The sequence below is a fragment of the Atractosteus spatula genome, chromosome 14, assembly GCF_055471065.1.
Source record: "Atractosteus spatula isolate fAtrSpa1 chromosome 14, fAtrSpa1.hap1, whole genome shotgun sequence".
NCBI lineage: Eukaryota > Metazoa > Chordata > Actinopteri > Semionotiformes > Lepisosteidae > Atractosteus > Atractosteus spatula.
Window position 1 is genome coordinate 35,187,139 of NC_142719.1, and position 20,266 is coordinate 35,207,404.

At 36.7% G+C, this 20,266-nt stretch overlaps 1 protein-coding gene across 4 annotated transcripts in view; it reads left to right on the forward strand.

The window, feature by feature from the left end:
• LOC148821226 (protocadherin gamma-C5-like) overlaps positions 1 to 7,731 on the forward strand; it is a 173,175-nt gene extending 165,444 nt beyond the window's left edge. For all 4 annotated transcript variants that reach the window (XM_088932528.1, XM_088932529.1, XM_088932527.1 and 1 more), the window contains exons 3-4: positions 1,214 to 1,302; positions 4,181 to 7,731. In XM_088932528.1, coding sequence (XP_088788654.1) covers positions 1,214 to 1,302; positions 4,181 to 4,473 — 382 coding nt within the window. In that variant the 3' untranslated portion in view covers positions 4,474 to 7,731. The remainder of the gene's footprint in view (positions 1 to 1,213; positions 1,303 to 4,180) is intronic.
• The last annotated feature ends 12,535 nt before the right edge of the window (positions 7,732 to 20,266 follow it).

Below are 20,266 nucleotides of genomic sequence, written 5' to 3' on the forward strand. Positions count from 1 at the left end.
TGGAAGCTTCTTTTAGGTAACTAAAAGTAGCCTTTAATCAAATCTAAAGCATGTGCATTAACATTATTTAATTATCTGAGCTGAAAGCCAGAAAGGAATCAAGCTGGAAAAAAAACAACACACATGGACTTGTTTAATTGTTAATGATTACATGGTACGTACATATCAAAATATATGAGAAGACAGAAAGGGAGGGAGAAAGAGGATCCTTTTTTTTTTACAAAATAGAAGACGGTTTTGTCAAATTCTAAATGTAATTTGTAGACCTTGTTCCTTATTTCAGTAATCCTCTTATGGAACATCTCTGAATATTTTGCCAATACAGCATTTATTCAATGTGGAAACATGAAATAAGCACTGCAAACTGGGTAATGGAACTGTTTCGCTCCCTATAAACATAATAGACATTCATTTTACATATATCGTATACCCCAAAAGTATTCAACTTTATTGTCATTTAGTTCAAGTAGGTAGCTGCGTCAGCATGTGTAGACTGCAAAGGAACAAGTAAAGGTTAATTCCATGCTGAAAAGAGAAGAAAAGAAACACACATGAAGAAGGCTCCACAGCCAAAATGTTGTTTCTCTTTTCTTCTCTTTTCTGCACGGAATCAACCTTTACTTATTTATTGTCATTTTGTGTGTATTTAGTTTGGTGTCTTTGTAATCTTTCGACAAAATAATTGCTTCTTTTTTGTTAGTTTTTGTATACCAGCCACCTGTTTCAATTTGTTACTGTGCCAGTTAAAACACTATAATACATTAAACACATAAAAACACTAAAATCCTCAGGCTACATATATTCTTGAGTATCAGTTACTGGCATTTAACAATGAAGGTCACCCGGGGCTGATAAAGATAATAATTGTTGGCTGGAACAAAAAATGAATGCTCTGTAAAACTCTATTCCACAGGCAAGACCCCTGTGGGCAGAAAATGTAGCTTTTCTTTTTCTATTTTAACAGAACTTTAATAACAAATGCTAGATCTAAACCCCAATGTACCCCACCTTACTTTAATTTCATTTTTAAATTGTAGTTAATGAGTGCAGAATAGGTGTCAGTGTTTTCTACCTTTGAGGTGAAATCCCTTCTCGTACTACAAATGTGGGGAGACTCCTCCACAGTGTTGTACTGTATGTTGCTGTATCTAATGGGAGATTTCTGTACTTCATCTTGCTTCTGCTGAAACCATGTCTGGTGTTGTCTCTTAAGGGCTGCACAGCGGCCAGAAGAAGCAGGACCATGGCCCAACCCTCCAACCGAAGCAGAGCAACTCCAGGCTCTTATGGCAGCTGCCAATGGTAAGAGGCTTCTTCAGATAACTCTAGCAAGATGTCCAGGTCTATGTTTCAGTGTTCAGGACATATAGAGGCTGAAAAAACACAGAAATTAAAGGTCTGGGAACAAAACTTCCAAACAGGTTAAATAGCCACTCATTTCTAACCTTTCCTATCTTCACTCTCTGAGCACACATTGAGTTCCATGATGCAAGTGTCTAGTTTGATTGGTCGGGCAGGGTTCCTCGGTGAAAATCCCTGCAACTTTCTGGACACCTGCAGGTGTCTGGTGATGTCAGTGTAGAATATCCTGTAAGTCACCGCAGAGCTTGTAGTGTGTAAAAGGATGAATGGCTGAATGGGTGGGCAGTTCTAAGATGCCTGTCTGCTCTTGCTCATTCTCACAGTGTGGGTAAGGGAGTTATTAGTAAGAATGTAGACATATACTGTAGAGTGACTCCAAACTGGGTTGGAATATAGCAAAACATAACTGCTGATTTTAAATGTGAGATTTCTTTGTATTTCTCAGTTAACTCGTTTGGAAAATTTTGCACTCTATACAGTACCTTGCACTCTAACAAAACCTGTGTTTTGTTTGGGTTACCTACAACAGGCATGAAATATATGTTGTCACTCAAAAGATAAAATGCTTCCATATCCTTCTTCTCAGTTTCTACCTTGAGTGAAGCAGGCCTGCTGTGGTCAATCTGTTGTCACAGAGAAGGTGTATTTAGTTTCGAGATCTTGACAGAGCACAGTGGAAGCTGCATTTCTCAGTCTTGTAATACACTGCAGGAGGGAACAGACAGATAATTTGCAAACAACCTTTTCTGCCAGCAGCTTTGTAGACTGCTGATCAGAAGCAGACACCTCTGAATTCTAATTATACTTCTGTCTATAGAAACAATCATTGGCTATTATGTGAAATTATATGAGGGGGTGGGGAGAACATGAAGCACTCTGTCTCACACAATACTGGACATCTGCCTAAAATAATTAAACCTCATAAACAAACAGCTCTCTTTAGCCATTTGTTTCAACATCTCTCCATTTACGTCTGTGGAAAACATACATTTTATAAGAGGCCCTGTGTAGGTAACCTTGAAAACATGGAAGGCATAAGAAGAAGCAGACTTCTGTCTAGTAAAGCTGTTATTTAAGCAATAAGGCATGAGAGGCCGTGCTATATCGTGGATATAGTCACAGTTAAAAGGTGCCCAACGCGAAACTATCCATTTTATAAAAATGGTTATAAATGTCACAGTATTGAACATTTCATTTTAAGAGGAGCTTGCTATTTCTGCTAAAGACTCCAAACTTTGTATTGTTGGTCTCTTGCTCCTTTTATATGAATATCACTGTTCACTTTTCTATTTTTTTTCCAATATGCTCTATGATTTATAGAATTACTTCAGAAATGTGAAAGAAATAAAAGTGCCATAGTAGGACATATGCATGCACAAATCCATTTACTTAAACCAACTGGCTTTAGAGCAAATATCCAAATATATAATGCCCTTTACAGGCATAGTGTCAAGGAGATTGATATTGTCTTTAATATACCTTATCTGCTGTACCTTGGTTGTATCAATTTTTTAAAATCAAGATAGAGTAGAGTATTTTAAAAACTCTGCTATGTAATTTATATGTTTTTTTCAATAGCCTATCATATTTTTTTAGTGCAACAGTTACACTGTGTAGGGTCAACCTCTGGAATCTACTTAACATGGGTGATGCTCTATATCTACATTCATTTTATTTTTCTGCAGTAAGTAGAATGTTAATCAGAGTCTTCTGTAGTGGTAAAGGTGGTCCCAGCCTCAAAATAACATCTCCTGCTGGGCAGTAGTTACACACTGTACATGTGGGGGAGGGGAGAGGTGGAGGAGGGGCTCCTGCTAGCTGTAGTTCATACATGAGCTGTTCAGTTTACAGCACAATAAACAGCCATAGCTGCATTGCAGTGGCTTAGCCTACATTGTGAGTGCAATACCACAAAAACAGCTTTATTACAGTTCTCCTGTTTATAGCACGGGACTATACAGTATGAACAGCCACAAAACCAGGGTTCTGTAATTATGGTGATCACTTATCATTCACTAGTCCAGATCTTCTACAATAAAAAAATCTGGGCTAATAAAACGGTATTGGATTATTGATAGATTTAACATCAGGAAGAGAAAGTTACAACATGCCTTTTTTAATAGTCATTAGAGGTGCATGCCCAGTACTTTCAGCTGCATGGATTTCATTGAAGTGGAGAGCTAACAAAGATCTCTAACCTGAAAGCTTGGCTCAAAGACTGGTAAGACCTGATGTGAAGGTGTAGGGCCAGTGGCTGAAAAAGTCAAGTGTGTGTGTTTGTGGTAAGGATGGAAGGAATCTCTAATGGAATCTTATGTTTACATTCTGAATCTCTACAATGACACTAACTCTTGTACAAGGCTGAAAACAAATGGAGAGAAAGATGTCTGCTAAGTATTAACATACTCACCACTCTGATCAAATTTATTTTTTACTGAAAGTACAATAATTCTAAATTAAAGAATTTAAAAGACTGTCCCTTTACCCCATTTACCAGCATTTTTACGTTCCAATTGCTGTTTCAACCATCATTTTTTGCACAGCATAGTAAAACAATGCTGGAGGAAAATTTTGACCACATTCTCTGTTTATTCACTGACTGCCTTCCTGGTTAATTCCTCAAAATATACCCATCTCTCTTATAAAACCTTGAGGCATATTTAAGGAAACTTTTACTCTCATTGTGGAGGAAACATCAAAATACTGAACTACAAATGGATAAAACTGCAAAAGTGTAACTGATTGTCTGTTTCTCCTGTTTTTTTTTAAATTTTTTGTCTGATGTCATTTTCCTTGGCTTTTTTTTTTTCTTGCTCAGAGGTGAGTGAAGCCACAAACACTCTGGGAGCAAGTACCCTGGGACCCGGCACCATGGGCCTGAGCACACGATACAGCCCCCAGTTCACCCTCCAGCACGTTCCAGACTACCGGCAGAACATCTATATCCCAGGCAGCACTGCAACACTGACCGGCAACAATCCACAGGCCCAGACCCAGGCGCAGGTTCAAGTTCAGGCCTTGCCTCAGCCACAGCCCGCAGCGGTAGAGGCACCTAAACCTGCCCAGACCCCGGCCAACAAGAAGAAGTCTGGAAAGAAGGAGAAGAAGTGAAGAGCCGCCGACACAGAGCTTAGGTTACAAAAGATCTCTTTCAATCAGATACACACATAAACACACACAGGCAAAAGACTACACCTTCATTTTTTGTTGTATTTTTCGCTCTTTAACCTGAATGTTACACAGTTGTTATTAGTGGCTTGGAGCTTAGTAAGCCGTGGGTTTTTAGTCAGTTTTATTTGTAGGACTCCCTGTAGTGTGCGTTCATCGTTATTTGAATATAACATGAAGTTCTTTAATAGTAGAGGTATTATTCCTGGAACAAAAAAAAGTGATTCACGAATCCAGATGGATTTAAAGGTATGAAGTTAACAGTAAATAAAATCAAAATGGGAGCTTCAGGGCTTTGCCCTATGTTGTAGTATTAGTGTGAATATGAGTCATTTACAAAGTATATGCCACATTATGGATTTTGTTTGACTGTGACAAAATGCAAAGTAGATGCTTCTAGTGGGAAAGGAGTGGCTTTATTTTGAACTGAATTTAGTTTTTTTCAGAAAAGAATCAGTTTTAAGAATTTTGCAGTAGCTCCTAGAAATAAAATACAGTAGACGCTTGCATGATCCATTTCTTGACTACAGAATTAAACTACAGAAGTTAAACTATGCATTAAATAAAAAAAAACAGTGTTTGACAGGTAAGAAGAGATGTCATAAACCAGCAGAAGAAACTGCTATATCTTCTCAAAAATGCATTAGTAGTATTAACTATAGATAATGTTGCTTAAAATAATATAGCTTATAAAGAAAAATATGGGTTTGTTTTAGACCTCCTAAGGTTGTTTAACAGAAACTTCAAATTTCAAGTTCTTTTGAAAACTAATTTTGCTGCAGATACCAGATGAAGTGTTGAATGCCATATAAAACTGTCCTAATGGAGCTGTTTCAAAATTACATGGCAAGAGTAATTTTGGTAATCAGTGCCATGCCATGGGATTTTCACACACAACAGTGGTACTGCATATATATATATAGAGCACATGTCAATCAAAATTGAAATTTACCACTGGCACGGCCAATGCTGACATTGATAATCTCCTGGCAGAAGCCTTTGAGATGTAAGTTGCATTGACCTTTTGTTGGAATCATTACAGTATATAACAATATAAAGCTTTGCATTTCCAGCGGTTTATTGCATGCATCACATTCATGTCACATTTTACACGCACTGTAACACAGCTTCGCTTTACTAAGACTCTGCAATGTGTTGCATGAGACAAGTACGCTGCATGAGATGGCCACGCCCATGTTTAAACCAAGCTGCAAGAGCCTACAGGTTGATTTCAGTAGACAGCATGAAGAAGGAGGACTCAATGGGATGTTATGAAGGCTGAGATATTGTAGATACACAAATTAACACTAGGGCCCCAAGCAACTACTTAGTCTAAAGCACTGCTTGCTGAATGAATCTTGTTTTGGTTTAGGGATTGGGCTAGAAGTTTAATTCTTAAAGACTATGAGGAGTAGGAAGTGTGGGAAAAGTAAATGTTGTGTATTGGGGCTGTTGCATCACTTAACACAAAACACAGGTGCTGCCCAATCCTAAAGAGTATTTCAAAGAAGTGACAAGATGTTTTCAATGTTCTGTATTGTGATTTCAAAACCAGAAAGCTAGAAGAGGCCAAACGTGGACTGCCAAGGATATAATAATATCAGGCCTTATTAGACAGCCCTGTGCTCCCCCAAAAAGTCCATGTTAACTGCTCTTTGAATAACTCTTCTAGGCAAAGACATTTTTTTACAGATTTGTACAGAGATTGAAGTCTTCAATGCATAGGCTCATTTGTGGTAATTAAGTCCATAATTCATTTAACCTAATAAATGTAGAACTTGGCACTATTTAGCAGTTTGCTTTATTGCTTGTGATTCTGACTACAGTATACTGGGTGTATGCCACTGACATGATGTCAAAGGTAAAGAATTGGTTTTTATAAAGCAACATACTGGATCAGAAATGTAAGGGCAGTTTAGATGATGTGCACGTGGAAGGATAGAGAAGAGCTTGTCTGACAGTTGCAAATGTGGTGATCAGATACTGACCTGAAAGAGGTGAGACATGATATTTGTGGCTTAACAGTCAATGCCTTACAGCTCTGCCGAACACACATTTGGCCAGTGCTATTAGAAAAAACACTGGGGGCCTCTGTAGATGCCTTTCTTTTTAGGAGTCTTTAGAAATCAAATATCTTGTGGGGGGAAAAAAAAGAAGAGGGTGTACAGTGTTTCATTCCCTTTACATTTCACCTCCTGACATGGGATGAGAATGCCTCCCCCTCACCACTCCCACTTTAGGCCAGATGAGTTTACCATAGCCTGTACAGTGATTCCAGTCACTCTTGCTGCACCTGATGTGGATTACATATAAGAGCTCTGTCTTGTTTGATTGGTCATCAGAGTGCAGATGCAAGAGGCCCGCGAAGCCACAGTGTTTGCATTGCAAATTCAGGGAAGAAGGCAGAGCAGCCTATTTTGGGCTAACGCACAAACCAGTCAAAGCACCAGTAATGGAGACAGCAAGTTTGTAACAGCAAGACTACAATGGAAAATACCTTCACAGGCTCTGTATCTACCCCCAATTTACATTTCATTTGTCACTTTTTATTGCATCAATTTGTCTCCATTCCTTATTTTTCTGTGTAAATAATCCCAGATTGTCATTGGAGGACCAGCTGTCTGTATGGACCACTTAAAAGAAAATAATCAAAAGGAAAGAGAAAAGCCCCCAGATGTGGCTACTACTGGAATGTTTTACATATTTTTCAGAAAAAAACAGAAAATGAAAAAAAAAAACAGAAATGTCTTCAAGTGTAGTTGTATAGCAACTGAGCATTAAGATCACTGATTAATAACAAGTGTACATAACATTTAAATAACACACAAGAGTAGAGTAGAAATGTGATTGATGATGTGCATATTTTAGTGTTTTTTCTCTGTTTTACCACCCAATACTAAAAAAAACATAAAAGGTAAAAATGTTAAAAAAACATTTTGTGTTTCTATTCAGCTGTAACTTTTTATATGTGTTTGTGATTAATAAGTGTTTGTGCTGATGGAATGCCTTTCTGTCCCATATAAATATATATACGTCTGCTGATGAACTAAACTTCTATATTATACCTAAATATCTTTCTTATAAATGCATAGATCAGTGCTATTCTGTGTTACACCCATATTTTATATGCTAATATTTATATTGCTGCTTTATTTTCTCTTTGAACACTGACATTTCAAATAAAAGTTTCTTCTGAACTCATGACCTTCTCTTGCTTGTGATTGATGTAATTTTTAGTGCTGTACAAAATTTGCAAATCTGCAGCATCCACATGAAATTCTCACGGGCAAAACACATACTTTTATTTAACTCAAGTTAGTAACTTATTCAGTTACTGTAGGTTACTGAGACCTTTACTGAAACAAAATACAGCAGATATTAGTAACGCAATAAAGTATTTTTTAATGTAAATTTGTAAATCTAGGACAGGAAAGTCATGAGCCCACTGGTTTTCATTCCAACTTTCATTCCATCTTCCTTTATGAACTAGAAATTTGGACTACATGTCACATCACCAGTTTTGTTTTAGGTCTTAATCAGATGTGAATAGAGTATCTTTAAAAGCTGCTGATACCCAGGCCTCAAGCACTGCTGTTAAATATGGATCCCGAACCTTGGTTCCAGACCAATATAGGGTTCTCCTAGTTTTTATTCTAAGATCTAAGATACAGTATACTGTATATGCCAAATTATTGGAAAGCTGAACATGAACCTGAAAAGCCAAAGTGGATGGGAATCTCGAGAGACCAGGGACACCAGTACAATAACAAGGGGGAACTATAAACGTCATTATCATACACTACTACGGGACAGTACTGAAGATTCCAAACAAGAGTTCAGTAGGTTTAAGCTCAAGTTACATAGTAGCATTTTTCTTCAATTTTCGGAATAGGGAAATACTTTATTCTGTTGATGCTGTTATATGAAAAATAAGTGCTGCACAAATTCAAGAAAGCCCCTCAACACCTTTCCAGTCCTTTGTAGCTCTGTAATAGATCTAGCACCTTATTTGCTGTACTGGTAATGGTAATGATTATGAAATAATTCAGTGTTGAGGGTAGCTTGAAAAGAAAAGCACCAGTCCAAGCAGTTGAAATGGTTCAAAGAGACAGGTGATTTCAATTACAAAGGTGATAGCAGTTCAGTGGTGACTGCTGTCGGCTGACACATACTGTATGTAATATCTGACCTGTAATGATGGAGTCTTATGGAAAGAAATTTCATTTTTTCTGCTCTATACTGAGTACGTAAGGGTGACACTGCAGAACACTATGCCCTTTCAAATTGATTCCTGTTTTTCCATCACAGTGTAAATTGGTCTTCACCAAAATCATTACAAAGCCCCAAACGCAGGCTTTTACCAATGAATGAAACCATAAACTGTGAACAATTGATGCTGTCTGGACTAGAATACATTTTGTCAATGTTATAGACAAGCTTTTGAAATGATCTCTAAAAAAATCACAAAAAGTGGTTCAGTTTTACATTCATTTGTCTTGAAAGTTTCCAAATTCCCCTTGACACACACAGTCGAAAAATAAAATAATTTAGCTGCAACATGCCCATTTTTACAGTATATAATTGTAATTTCTTTTTCTCCTCATACTGATGATAATCATGACCAAGTGAAGTTTGGAAACAAAGTAAATGGAGAAAATATGTTGAATAGCACTTAATTAAATCATACCCCCATCCCTCCTTAAAATACAATTAAAACTATCAAAAAGGATATTGTTCACAGCTCTTGAGTCCTGTGTGGAGTTTGAATGTTCTTCCTTCATGTACATGGCTCAGCACCTACAGTATTTTATTGTCTGTCTACTCTCACCTCACAATCTGCATTTGTATGTCTCTGGTCTTCTATGTCCCCCAAACTCATTGACATTCTATGGGTGACAGGGCCTTCTCCTGCTACAATCCAAAGCTCTGGAACTGTATCCACAAGGACATCCGAGAGTGACCTGAGTGCATTTACATTTTATTTTCAAAAGAGCTTTTAGTTAGTGCCCATGTCTGCTCCATTTTCTAATGACCTTATATCTCCTGCTGCACCTCTAACCTATTGTGTTTCTTATTTTCTTATACTGTATATAATTTGCAATGCTTTTTTTCTAACTGATTTTTTAATCTACTGTAAAGCTCTTTTAGATGCTATATTTCAAAGTTCTATATAAAATAAAATGTCATGATATCAATGTGTGTGGGGGATTTTTTTCCAGGTGATCTAGTTTTCTGTTAATGATGTGGTCTGGATTAATCTGTGTCACCAAATTGTGTCCGTGAGTGCACCCTGCAATGGAATAACATTCTGTGTATAGTCTTGTCTTGCCTTGTTTATTGTGTTTCTGGGTGCCTAATGGATAAAAGAAGTTAGGTTCTAATTGTAATATTCATTTGCTAAGAAAGGCCAACTAACGTGTATCCTACAACAGCCAGCAGAACATATTGACAGAAAATAAAACAGAAATCATTCAATTCCTGCCTATGAAAAATAGAAGTTTTATGTACCGTTGACTTCTAAATCCATACCATTTTAATTCTGGAATGACCTACTTTTTTCTGCATTAATCTCAAGCAAGCTCAACGGCGTTCAGAAAGAAATTGAAATGCTGGAACATAAAAAGGAAATCAGAGGCGCCTCTGAGCTTTGCAAAAATAGGGCATTAACCCCTTTAGTGCCTGGCATACTGAACACCAAAAGTGATGTAAATATAATTATTGTAATTATAACATTTTCACCTTTCTTTGCACATACTGCATTTTCAACCCAAAACAAGCAATTGCATGTTTTAGAAATATGGCAAAAACCTATTTGATTCTGATGTGTTATCCACACTGACATACAGATACAAATATGTTCTGTATTTAGCACGTTTCTGGCATATTAAAAATAAACATCTACGCAATGGGATACATACTGTACTTTAAATGTAAGTTGTCTGATGACTCACTTTAGAATGACATGGTGAGCTGAAATCTCCAGCTAAAAAAAAGCCCTCAAACACTTTTCCCTTGAATCAAAGGTTGATAAAGCATGAAGGGAAGGAAAGTCACTTAAGGAACTTACAATAATGCATGTTTTCAGTGGGGATATTGTATGCCATTTCAATGTGTCTGAATTGGACAGAAATACTTTTTTGTGTTTCTTCTTTGCCCTCCAGTTCAGCAGAAAAGAACTGTCAATGAATCATTTGGAGTTTCTGTGGTTTATAGTCACAGTGCTCTCTCTTTGCTTGGTTTCCTATACTCCCTGAACAGAAGAAACATAGAATAACTTTGTTGTTTTTTTTAAAAAACTCTTTTCTATTTTTTTATAATGTTTTCTAAGAAGCTTTCAAATTTTAAATTCATTCGTAATCAGGGGTGAAGAAATGATCATTTGGATTGCTAAGAGGTGCTCTAATGTATTTCAAATGTATGATATGGAAGTCAAGAGAAAGTTATCATATAAAATGATTGGTACCACAGAAGCCTTTAAGGGTAGTGCAGCACAAGAAGTGGTCATATACAAGGAAATGTAAGGGTCTTAAACAGCTACAACACCAATGTGATGCTGATCACAGATAATGCTTTTATCATTAGTTATCAACTGGGAACCAATTATTTGATTCAAAGAAAAATAGGCATTCTGACTTACATCTTAGTTAAAAATAATTATTTTCGAAATAGTCTGGGAATTCAAAACCGGGTTGTATCTTACAATATTGAGGAATTGACTCCTCCTTTGATAGTCGTGGAAAAAAAACAAACAGCAAAGATATATGCAGCACATTGAAAAAATTCAATCATCTGACTGGACTTCTGATTTTAGTGGAGTCCTGTATTAAGATATAGTGTACCTGTGCTGATTACTGCTCTTGTGAAGCATAACAGCACAAGCCCACTCAAATGAAAATGCAGATACTATTACGATTTCATGCTTGTACAGCTATTTTGAGGGAAAAATGCTTTGTTATACCAGTGTGTAATTCTAATCCCTAAGCAATTAATTTCAGCACTCCATTTTGTAGATACTGTATCTCCTAATTATTATTAAGTGCTTCATACCTGGAAAAATAAAGTTATTAGAATGATAATTTATTGGATTAACATGGAAACGTATTAAAGAAAGACTTAAGTATTCCTGGAAAATCTGAAGATGGTGAAATTGGGACAAGGTGTAAAATGGAAACTGTACGTTCTTGTTATCAAGACAATACAAGTTTTTAGTGATACTTTCAGTGCTTTGAACGATAGTCAGAAACTTTATTTTGCAAACCATTCCTATAGCAGCAGCACCGTGATCCCATGCTTTTTTTTTCTTTTAGGGGCAACTTTCCAAACGGATGACAGAAAAGTATTTTTTGTCACTTACCAGACATCTGGTATGGAGATGGGAGATGGCCAAAAACATTATGTACATCCTGTGTGGGAGGAAAATAGAAAAACCTATAAAGAGGCCAACTTTACTAAAGAATTAACTTTCTGAATAGTCTTTTGGGGGAAAGTATTTATTCTTTTGCTTGGTGTCATATCTATGGCAGATCATAGACTGAAATTTGTAACTCTCAGCTTTTATTGATTGGGAGTTTCTGCAACAACCGGAATAAAATCTGAGTGTGATTATCTGTGGTTTATTTTGATCCTTTTTTTAAGCAAACCAATCTGCAGTTGTAAGGATGTTTCAGGCCCTCCTGTATAAGCAGTGCTGTTGATGTAAGAAGAAAAACAGATGAGGAAAGAGTGATGAACTAATAGTTGGAAGCTAATTCAATCCAATAATGTGAGAAAAAAAACAGAGCTCCTGCTGCACAAATCCAAGCAGTCTAGCAGTTGAACACATCATATGATCCTGGCAGTGCAATTATAATGAGCTGCTGAGCAGCTGCTGCTGTTAGAATGGAAAGATTAAAGCTTCATTTGACCCCCTGGGGACATGGGGCAAAGTTAGTGAAGTTAGTGTACCACATTAAAGTTGCACCAGATAAAAATAAAAAAATATGTTATTACCTTCATACCACTTTGAGGCCTGATTGCCCTGTTGTCCTATGCATGTAGAGAATGCAGTCTACTATGCTTGGGTGATAAAGCTCAGAATGCTTGACTGACGCCTGAAGCTGTTGTGGACTATGAATCAAACTAACTTTTAAAATTATTTCCTGCATTCACGGGGACAAACTATTCCGGCAATATTATCCAGGAATCTAACTCTCAAGACCTATCTGAATTGAAAAAAAAAAGATGTAAGTTACAAATATGGCCGGATATTACCCAGTTATGTACATTTGTTTCCCAGACATTTTCTGAGTCTTATCTTAATATTGCTTATTCCACTGAGAAATAAAATCATTGTTTTAATATTAGTTGCAAAGTTATACAAGCAGGTGAAAACCATGTAGGAATATAAAGGAAAGTTCTTACTGTTATTGGTTTAATTCGTTCTAAATTATATTTGGCTTAAATTCTATAGGAAACCAGAAAAATAAATTGTACACAAATCTCCATTTTCCCCTTGCAGGTTCCCATGTTTCTAAACTGAGGTGTTGTGGAGTCTGCTGATATAAAATGGCTGACAATTTTCTCTTCAGAGCAGTCTGCACTGCAGCAGTTGCCAAGGTGATTTGTTGCTCAGGATATGTGGAAGTCCTTGGGATCTTTCATTGATTAACGTCATGATATAAAAGCAATTCCCATTCACTTATTAATTTAGTCCAGCATAACATAAATTTAAAACCACTGAAAATAATCAGAAACCACAGAGAAGAAGAGAATTTTAAAAGAAATCTCAATATCATTTGATATACGCAGTACCATGTTTCTTTATTAAGTTTAAAAAGAACAGAAGAAAAAAAATAATACCAGTTTTGAAAATGAATACAATAGTATCACTTACAGTATCTGAGGATATTTGCTATAAGAGCTGTAAGAGGAATGAAACTTACATTTAATTGAAAGACTAGCATTTATGTACTGTAATGTATATGAAACCTTAGATATTCTTATTGTTAGTTATTTTTTACAATAATTAATTTTCTCATTATTTGGCCTGATGTACCTAAATCAGGAGCAGGTAACAATGAGTTCATTTTTAGTTTTTGTGACATATTACCAAACATTAAAAAATAGCCCTTTTACATTTGTATCCTAAAAAAAAAAACAAGCATTGAATACAGATAAAACTGGCATCCTTGTTCCCTCAATAATCTTATGAAAAAGAACACAAGGATATCATGACTTAAAAAGAGGTGACGAAAGAGAAAGTGATCATATTGTGGATAGTTTTTTTTGTTCCAATTCAGTATTTGAAAGGAAGTTGCACATGAACCTCAGACTGAAAAGACCACTTGGATTTACTGCCAAGACAAAACCCCAGCCTTGTGTCAAACCACGAGAGTCACCAGTCACTCTCGATTAATGGTGCACAGCCCAATGGCAGGATGTGGGGCATAGCTGCAGGGCCGGAGGGGGGGGGGGGGGGGAGGCACTGTGCTTCACATCTTTTAAAAGGGGGGATTGTTTTGTAGTTACAGCCATTTGCCCTCATTTTAACTTGACACAATTAAACATGGTTTAGTTCCTCAATTAGGCAATCACTGAACTAGGCTTCAGGGAGAGCATATGTTAACCACACACATGAAAGACAAAAAGAAACACCACTGGAAACAATATGTGAATCAACGGAGATCTTTTTTTATTAACTAGAGTAGAAAAGTAAAATAGAATAGACTTACTGTAGGTAGTCGCAAAACTGTGACAGGAAAGCTGGACAGAAAAACAAAAAAAAAGTGAAAATACGACTGTATTAACAATTCTTTGTATATGTCTTTTTCAAAATAGGAAAAACAGTACAAACTGATTTGTCTGGCTTGGTATATCGTAGTTTGGTATATCCTAATATGATAGAATACAGTGTGTGGTCTGACATTGTTGGATTGTGGTATTATACTAGAAGTATAATACTAATTTCTTCCATATTTCTTAGGCAACACTTCACTGGCAAAAATTAAATCCTACAGTCGTCTCCCCCCCCCCCCCCCAGAAATCAAAATTTCATATCAACAGACACTTAAAACCAGAATAACAAGGAAATTATTGTATCCAGATTTCAAGTGGTTTTATGAAAGAACAAGTGAGGTCTTTTGACTGTAGTTTTGGTCCATGTACAGTACAGGCTCAAGGGGAGAAGCCAGGAAGGATGCACTTCGTTGTGTGTCTGCAATGGTGACTGGGGGAATGAGGTTCATTGCTCTGTTGCTGAGGGTTTTGAGATTAGCAGTGGAGTGTTCAGTCTTTATTCATGGTCATCATCTGCAGCACAGTAGCTGTTTATTATGGACTGTTTCAGCAGATGTTTCTTTAGACACTGTGACTATGTGTCATTGTCCTAAGTGTGGCCACATTCCAAAAGACAAACAGGCGTCTTCTTTCAGAGTCATGGGCCCATCTGCTTTCTGGCTCTGGTCTACCAGATGGGGATATTTAACCTCCCTAAAAGAGGTGGGAAGCAAAGTTCACAGAGTCTTAGAGGGTCGTGTGCTTCCTATACAGCTAAAAAATAACAGGCCCTCAATCTAATGCTGCACGCTAAGCTAAAAAGGCCTGATTTCAATTACACATAGTCAAATCAAACCTTTTTGATCTTATTTCAGCCGTGCCACATTTTCATTTCACTGAACATCCACAACATGTTGGGGGAAAGAGCAGCATACACTTCAGAAATCTAGGTCTTGCAGATAGAATGTTCTACTTGTACTAACCACTTCTAAACAATTGTCAGTTTTTGCTGAAATCAGAGCATTTGGTAAATTAACAACAAGCAGATCCTGAAGGCAAACACATTATGCAAGATGTAGCTCATATTTATCTGCCTTTGAATTTTTCCAGCTCAAACACAAAAATTTGATTGTTGTAGGAAGTTTGTTAAAACTTTTAACTCCATATTGAAATGCAAAAACAATCCCTTATATTCTGTCAGTGAACTACAGTATATACATTTTCTCCCACTTTAATGCAAAAACTCATTGAGTGTTGGTTATTTTTTTACAAATGACTGCTTGTCACTTTCCTTATGACCTGCTGATGTACTGTATGAGGTACTGTAAGTGAAATTGCATATTGTGACTTGGCAAAATGAGGTCCCAGCAAAAACCTTCACTATGTTAAATTTCTTTTGTATACACCTACTTATTCCACATTGGAATAAACCTTAGGCATATTAGCAGTTAAAAAATAATTTAAAACTGAGAAGTTGTGCATGTTTATACAAGAAAATTCCAAAATCTTGAGAAATGAGTCATATTTTCTCAACAAAAATATGATTTTTCATTTTTTTTTGCAAGGAATTCGATTATCCACTTGGCCAAAAGAGATATATTTATTTCTAGGAACTGTTTCAGACCTTGTCAGAATCAGCTTAATTAAAATTAGATATGGTGAATATCACTCAACCCAGCCATTCTTGTGGAATAAAATATCCATCTGGTACTCGTATTTACAAAGCTCCAGGGGACAGAGCCCAAGTCCTGTGGTAAACAGGGATTCAGCATAGTCTAGGAGATCGACTTTGCCTTTGGTTTAGGTTGCCATAGAAACTGAGAGCCTATGATACAAAACTCGGGCTTCTTACAAATATCCTAGCAATACTTACTGCTCCTGTTTCTTTTAACAAAACGAAAATAGAAAAAAAGGTTTTTTCAGAATGAATTAAAGATCAAATTTTAATGGTGCAAATCTTTATTTTCTGAATTAGAAGAGGAGATTAAAGACATTTTTGTTTGTTTGATTGAATTTAAGGTAGTTAGGCAAGCAAAGGTTTGATTGTTTTGTGGCTAATTCACACTTTGACCTTTCTCAAAGCTTCCAATATATATTTATATATATTTATTTATATATCAGTATTGAGAGCACTATGAAAAGACACACCAGGGCAAACCATAGCTTTTGTTTTGCTTTCTGGAGAGAGGGGTAGCTCCCTGTCTTTTCCGGCTTTTGCTTCGATGAGGGGGTGCATTGCTACTTTTCATCTTTCTGGGAAAACCACAATGACTTTCAAAGGAAACAATTCTTAAAATATTTATAGTTAAATTTATAAGTTCAAATGCACGGTGGTATTCTTTTTAAATGTTTTTTTCTCAGTGTGCTCTACCTCTTTATTCACCTTTTGCAATTTTTTTCCCACATCATAGTTTTGTGGCTTGTAGAGCAAAATGTCTTTCCTGTCTCAGTAATTCATCTAGTCCTCAGTCAATCCAGAAACATGAAGCATGTTTTACATTTGATACTTTTAAATAATTTTCTGAAATAAAACAATACCATTCTTAATACTGTATACTTGTCATCGTTTTGTAACTCCATGCTATTGTACTGCTCAGCTCAGCTGAAAACCAGTTCATAGTAGGTAAATGCAATTAGAATACAGTCTGTTGTGCATCTAGATTGGCAGTTTGTTGTGTTTGAGGGTATCTGATATATTTCACTATTTATCGCCTTCAGGAAACCATCATTATTCCCTCTGATACTATTCCTTCTACATTTCCCACCAGAAAAATGTTTACCTAAGCACCAGCCCAGCAAAAACAACCCTAGACTGCATTCACGAAATGTGTAGAGAGAGTTCAAAAACATTAAGCAAATAAATGACTTTGATCACTATTTTCTTTCTTGAGGTGATTAAACCTCTGTCATACTATGTGTCCCAAAGAGGTCAGTCTGCCTGGAACCTCTGATCCATATGTGAAGAAAAACATATACAAGCCAAATTCCTGCCTAGGATGGCCATCGTGGGAAATATGAGGGATCTCACTGAGTCCCACACTAGAGTAGAACTGAGAGCTCCACTGTGTGCGAAGCCCTTCTGCTTAAATAGGGTTACAGAATTCTGGAACCATTGGAGACAGCAGAAATAATGCAACATTTTACATCTTTGGGGAGTAACGTTGTGCAAAATTACAATGTTGTTTGGAAGTCTCCAAAAATTCAAAATTATGAAGTAAAAAAATGCGACAAAGCACTTAATTGGGAAAAGCCTTCGGTGCGAACTGGACAAGGCATTGCAAGATAATTTGGATTTTAAAATCTGTTCCATACAATTGTGGTCTGTTACCAGCAGATACTTCAATGGATTCAATTTCTTTCCTGGAAATGCAAAAACAGAACCATAAAATCAGCTGTTCAAGTCAAGGTCAGATCATAGCTACAGTACAACCTATGTTTAATATATATCTGGGTATGGATTTTTTTATTGTTGTATAAAAACTTTAATGAAGGTTTTACGGGCATAGAAAAATACGAATACTTTAGTATAAAAGTAATGCATTAATTTCAGACTGCAGATGACAGTAGCTGAAAGTCACGACTCATTAATGCAATTCTAACTTTATTGCTAAAAAAGGAACAGCTTGACTACAACAACCCTAACAATCTGAATGGATTTGGAAAAAGAAAAACATGATATTTATAATACAAAATCATTATACTTTCCTCCAAGCAAAGAAATGATCTGTTGTGACAGCACTAAACCCACACAGTCTCCTCCAGAATAAGATGTCCCAGTTTTTGTCTCTTTTTGTTATGCTTTAGCGATCCCAAAGAAATGAATGTGTAACAGTTTCGAGTTTGGTTCATCCTGCTCAAATATTTATGGGGCAGACGCTCTCTGGAATGTGAAATAGTTCATCACTTTCCGAGGAGATGTGTTCATGTCCCAGTATTCCCTTGGCCCCTGTTGCTATAGAAACAGTCTTCAGCCTACTTTATTTCTTGGTTGAATTGCCTGAAATCATTTTCCTCAGTAAAAGCGAAGGTGATGATCAGTACTGTAGTAGACAGGCATGTTTGAATACAAGTAATTTGCTGTTTACAGGCTGTCACAAATATGATTTACTGGCTTGCCCAGTGGGGGAGTATTATGCAAACAACAAAATGGATATGGGACAGCTGTTTAATTTTGTTGTCTTGCATATTGTGATCAACCAATCCTTTAGTTTTCTTTCAACCATTTCTTTGTTTCTCCCAATAACAAAGTGAGTCAATAACCACCTAACATGCACCAACCATCTAGCAATGCAAGTTTGTGCCACAGCAGACTATAAAATCTGCTTATATCTTAAAAGGGATTGGGCAACTCACTTTGGTTGATTACACTGTTTCGATGCCTTTCTTCCTTCCTTTTTTTGCGGACACAGTACAAATGAAAAAGTATAAGTCACTAAACCATTGACGGCTTTATTGATCGGAAACAGTCCACCCAGAAATCACAGAAGAACAATGCCCTAAGAACTTGAATAACCTGAATACTGAATTAACTGTGATGCAGCCCTTGCAAAAACACTCCACACATGCAAAATACAAGTGATTCTTCCTCTGTCAAGTTTGTGTTTTGAAAGTTTGAAACCAGCGTAACAACATGCAGTATGTCCTTATTGTCTGTTTCGTTAATTAAAAAGTAAAAGGAAAAATACAATGGCTGCGTGCAGTGTATGAGAATCCAGATTTCCCTTTTAGCTGTTGAGACATGAATGAAACAGATCTGATGACAGCTGAATACTCAACACTTTATAAATCAGCAAACTTCATTGAATAGTGTGGTGAATAATGTCTAACAGCAATACTCTTTCTTATTTCACTTGCTATGCTCGGGGATAGGCAGCTTATTTCACATGCTATGCTTGGGGATAGGCAGCTTCAGTCCAGAAGGATCAGAGTCCTGCAAGTCTTACAAGTACTTTCAGTTAGCAATGAATTAACAAAGCATAAAAAGGTGGTTAGACTTTTTATTCATATAATTACTTCAACCAAGTAATTAAGATCAGAGGTGGAAGGAACATCAAAGGTCCTCTTGGTCATCTTTCTGTTCTGTGTGGTGGGTTTTGCACAAACGAGCATATACAGCTGGTGAAAACACTCTTTCGGCAGATATTTTCCCCATGATCCTTTACAGAACAATACTGCAAATGCTGCATATCAAACTAAACGGTAACAGAAACTAAAACTCGCTCTGTGCAATGGGATTTCTGACATAGTATAATGTATAGGATATACAGGTAAAGGCAGTATGGTGGTCTGTATGAATATCAGGGGTATTTTTTCCCCTGCATTTTCCATCTCTTTTTGGTTTGGAATGAGGACCACTGCTGCAGATTTCCAGGCTCAGTCTTTTCTGCTTTTGGGCTGTATTTTCCTGCACAAGCTAATCCAAGCTCTGCTACCCCCATAACCACCATATATTAAGCTGACTGCAGAATGATGCTCATCACCAGTTAAAAGCAGTGGTTGCTATGGTAACAGACACAAAGTGGAGATGTCCCGCTTTGTCAATCACCTAATAAACCATTTTGCTGAGGTTCTGCAGCAGCAGTGGGGATGAGGATGGGTGGGGTTGACATCCTTGATTAAATCATCATTACAATTATATATTAAATCTCTGAGCACTCCCTCTCCTGCCCTGCAAAACCAAAATGAATAGAGAAAGGTGTGTTTTGCATTGCAAAGGAATGAAGCTGGAATTAATCTTTCAGTTTTGGTCTGTCTGCTTATTTATCAGTCCTTGAAAGTTTGGCTTTGAAGTCACTAAGCTTTTAATCACAGGCTTAAAACATTCAGGTACATATATTTCCATACATATTCATTGCCACCCACAACATTCCAGAGTTCTGCTATTCAGCGTCTGAGGAAGCTGACTTGAAGGTAAATGAAGGTTAATCCCTGACATAAATAGAAATGTCAGAAGAATACAACCCAATAGAGCAAATCCAGAAAA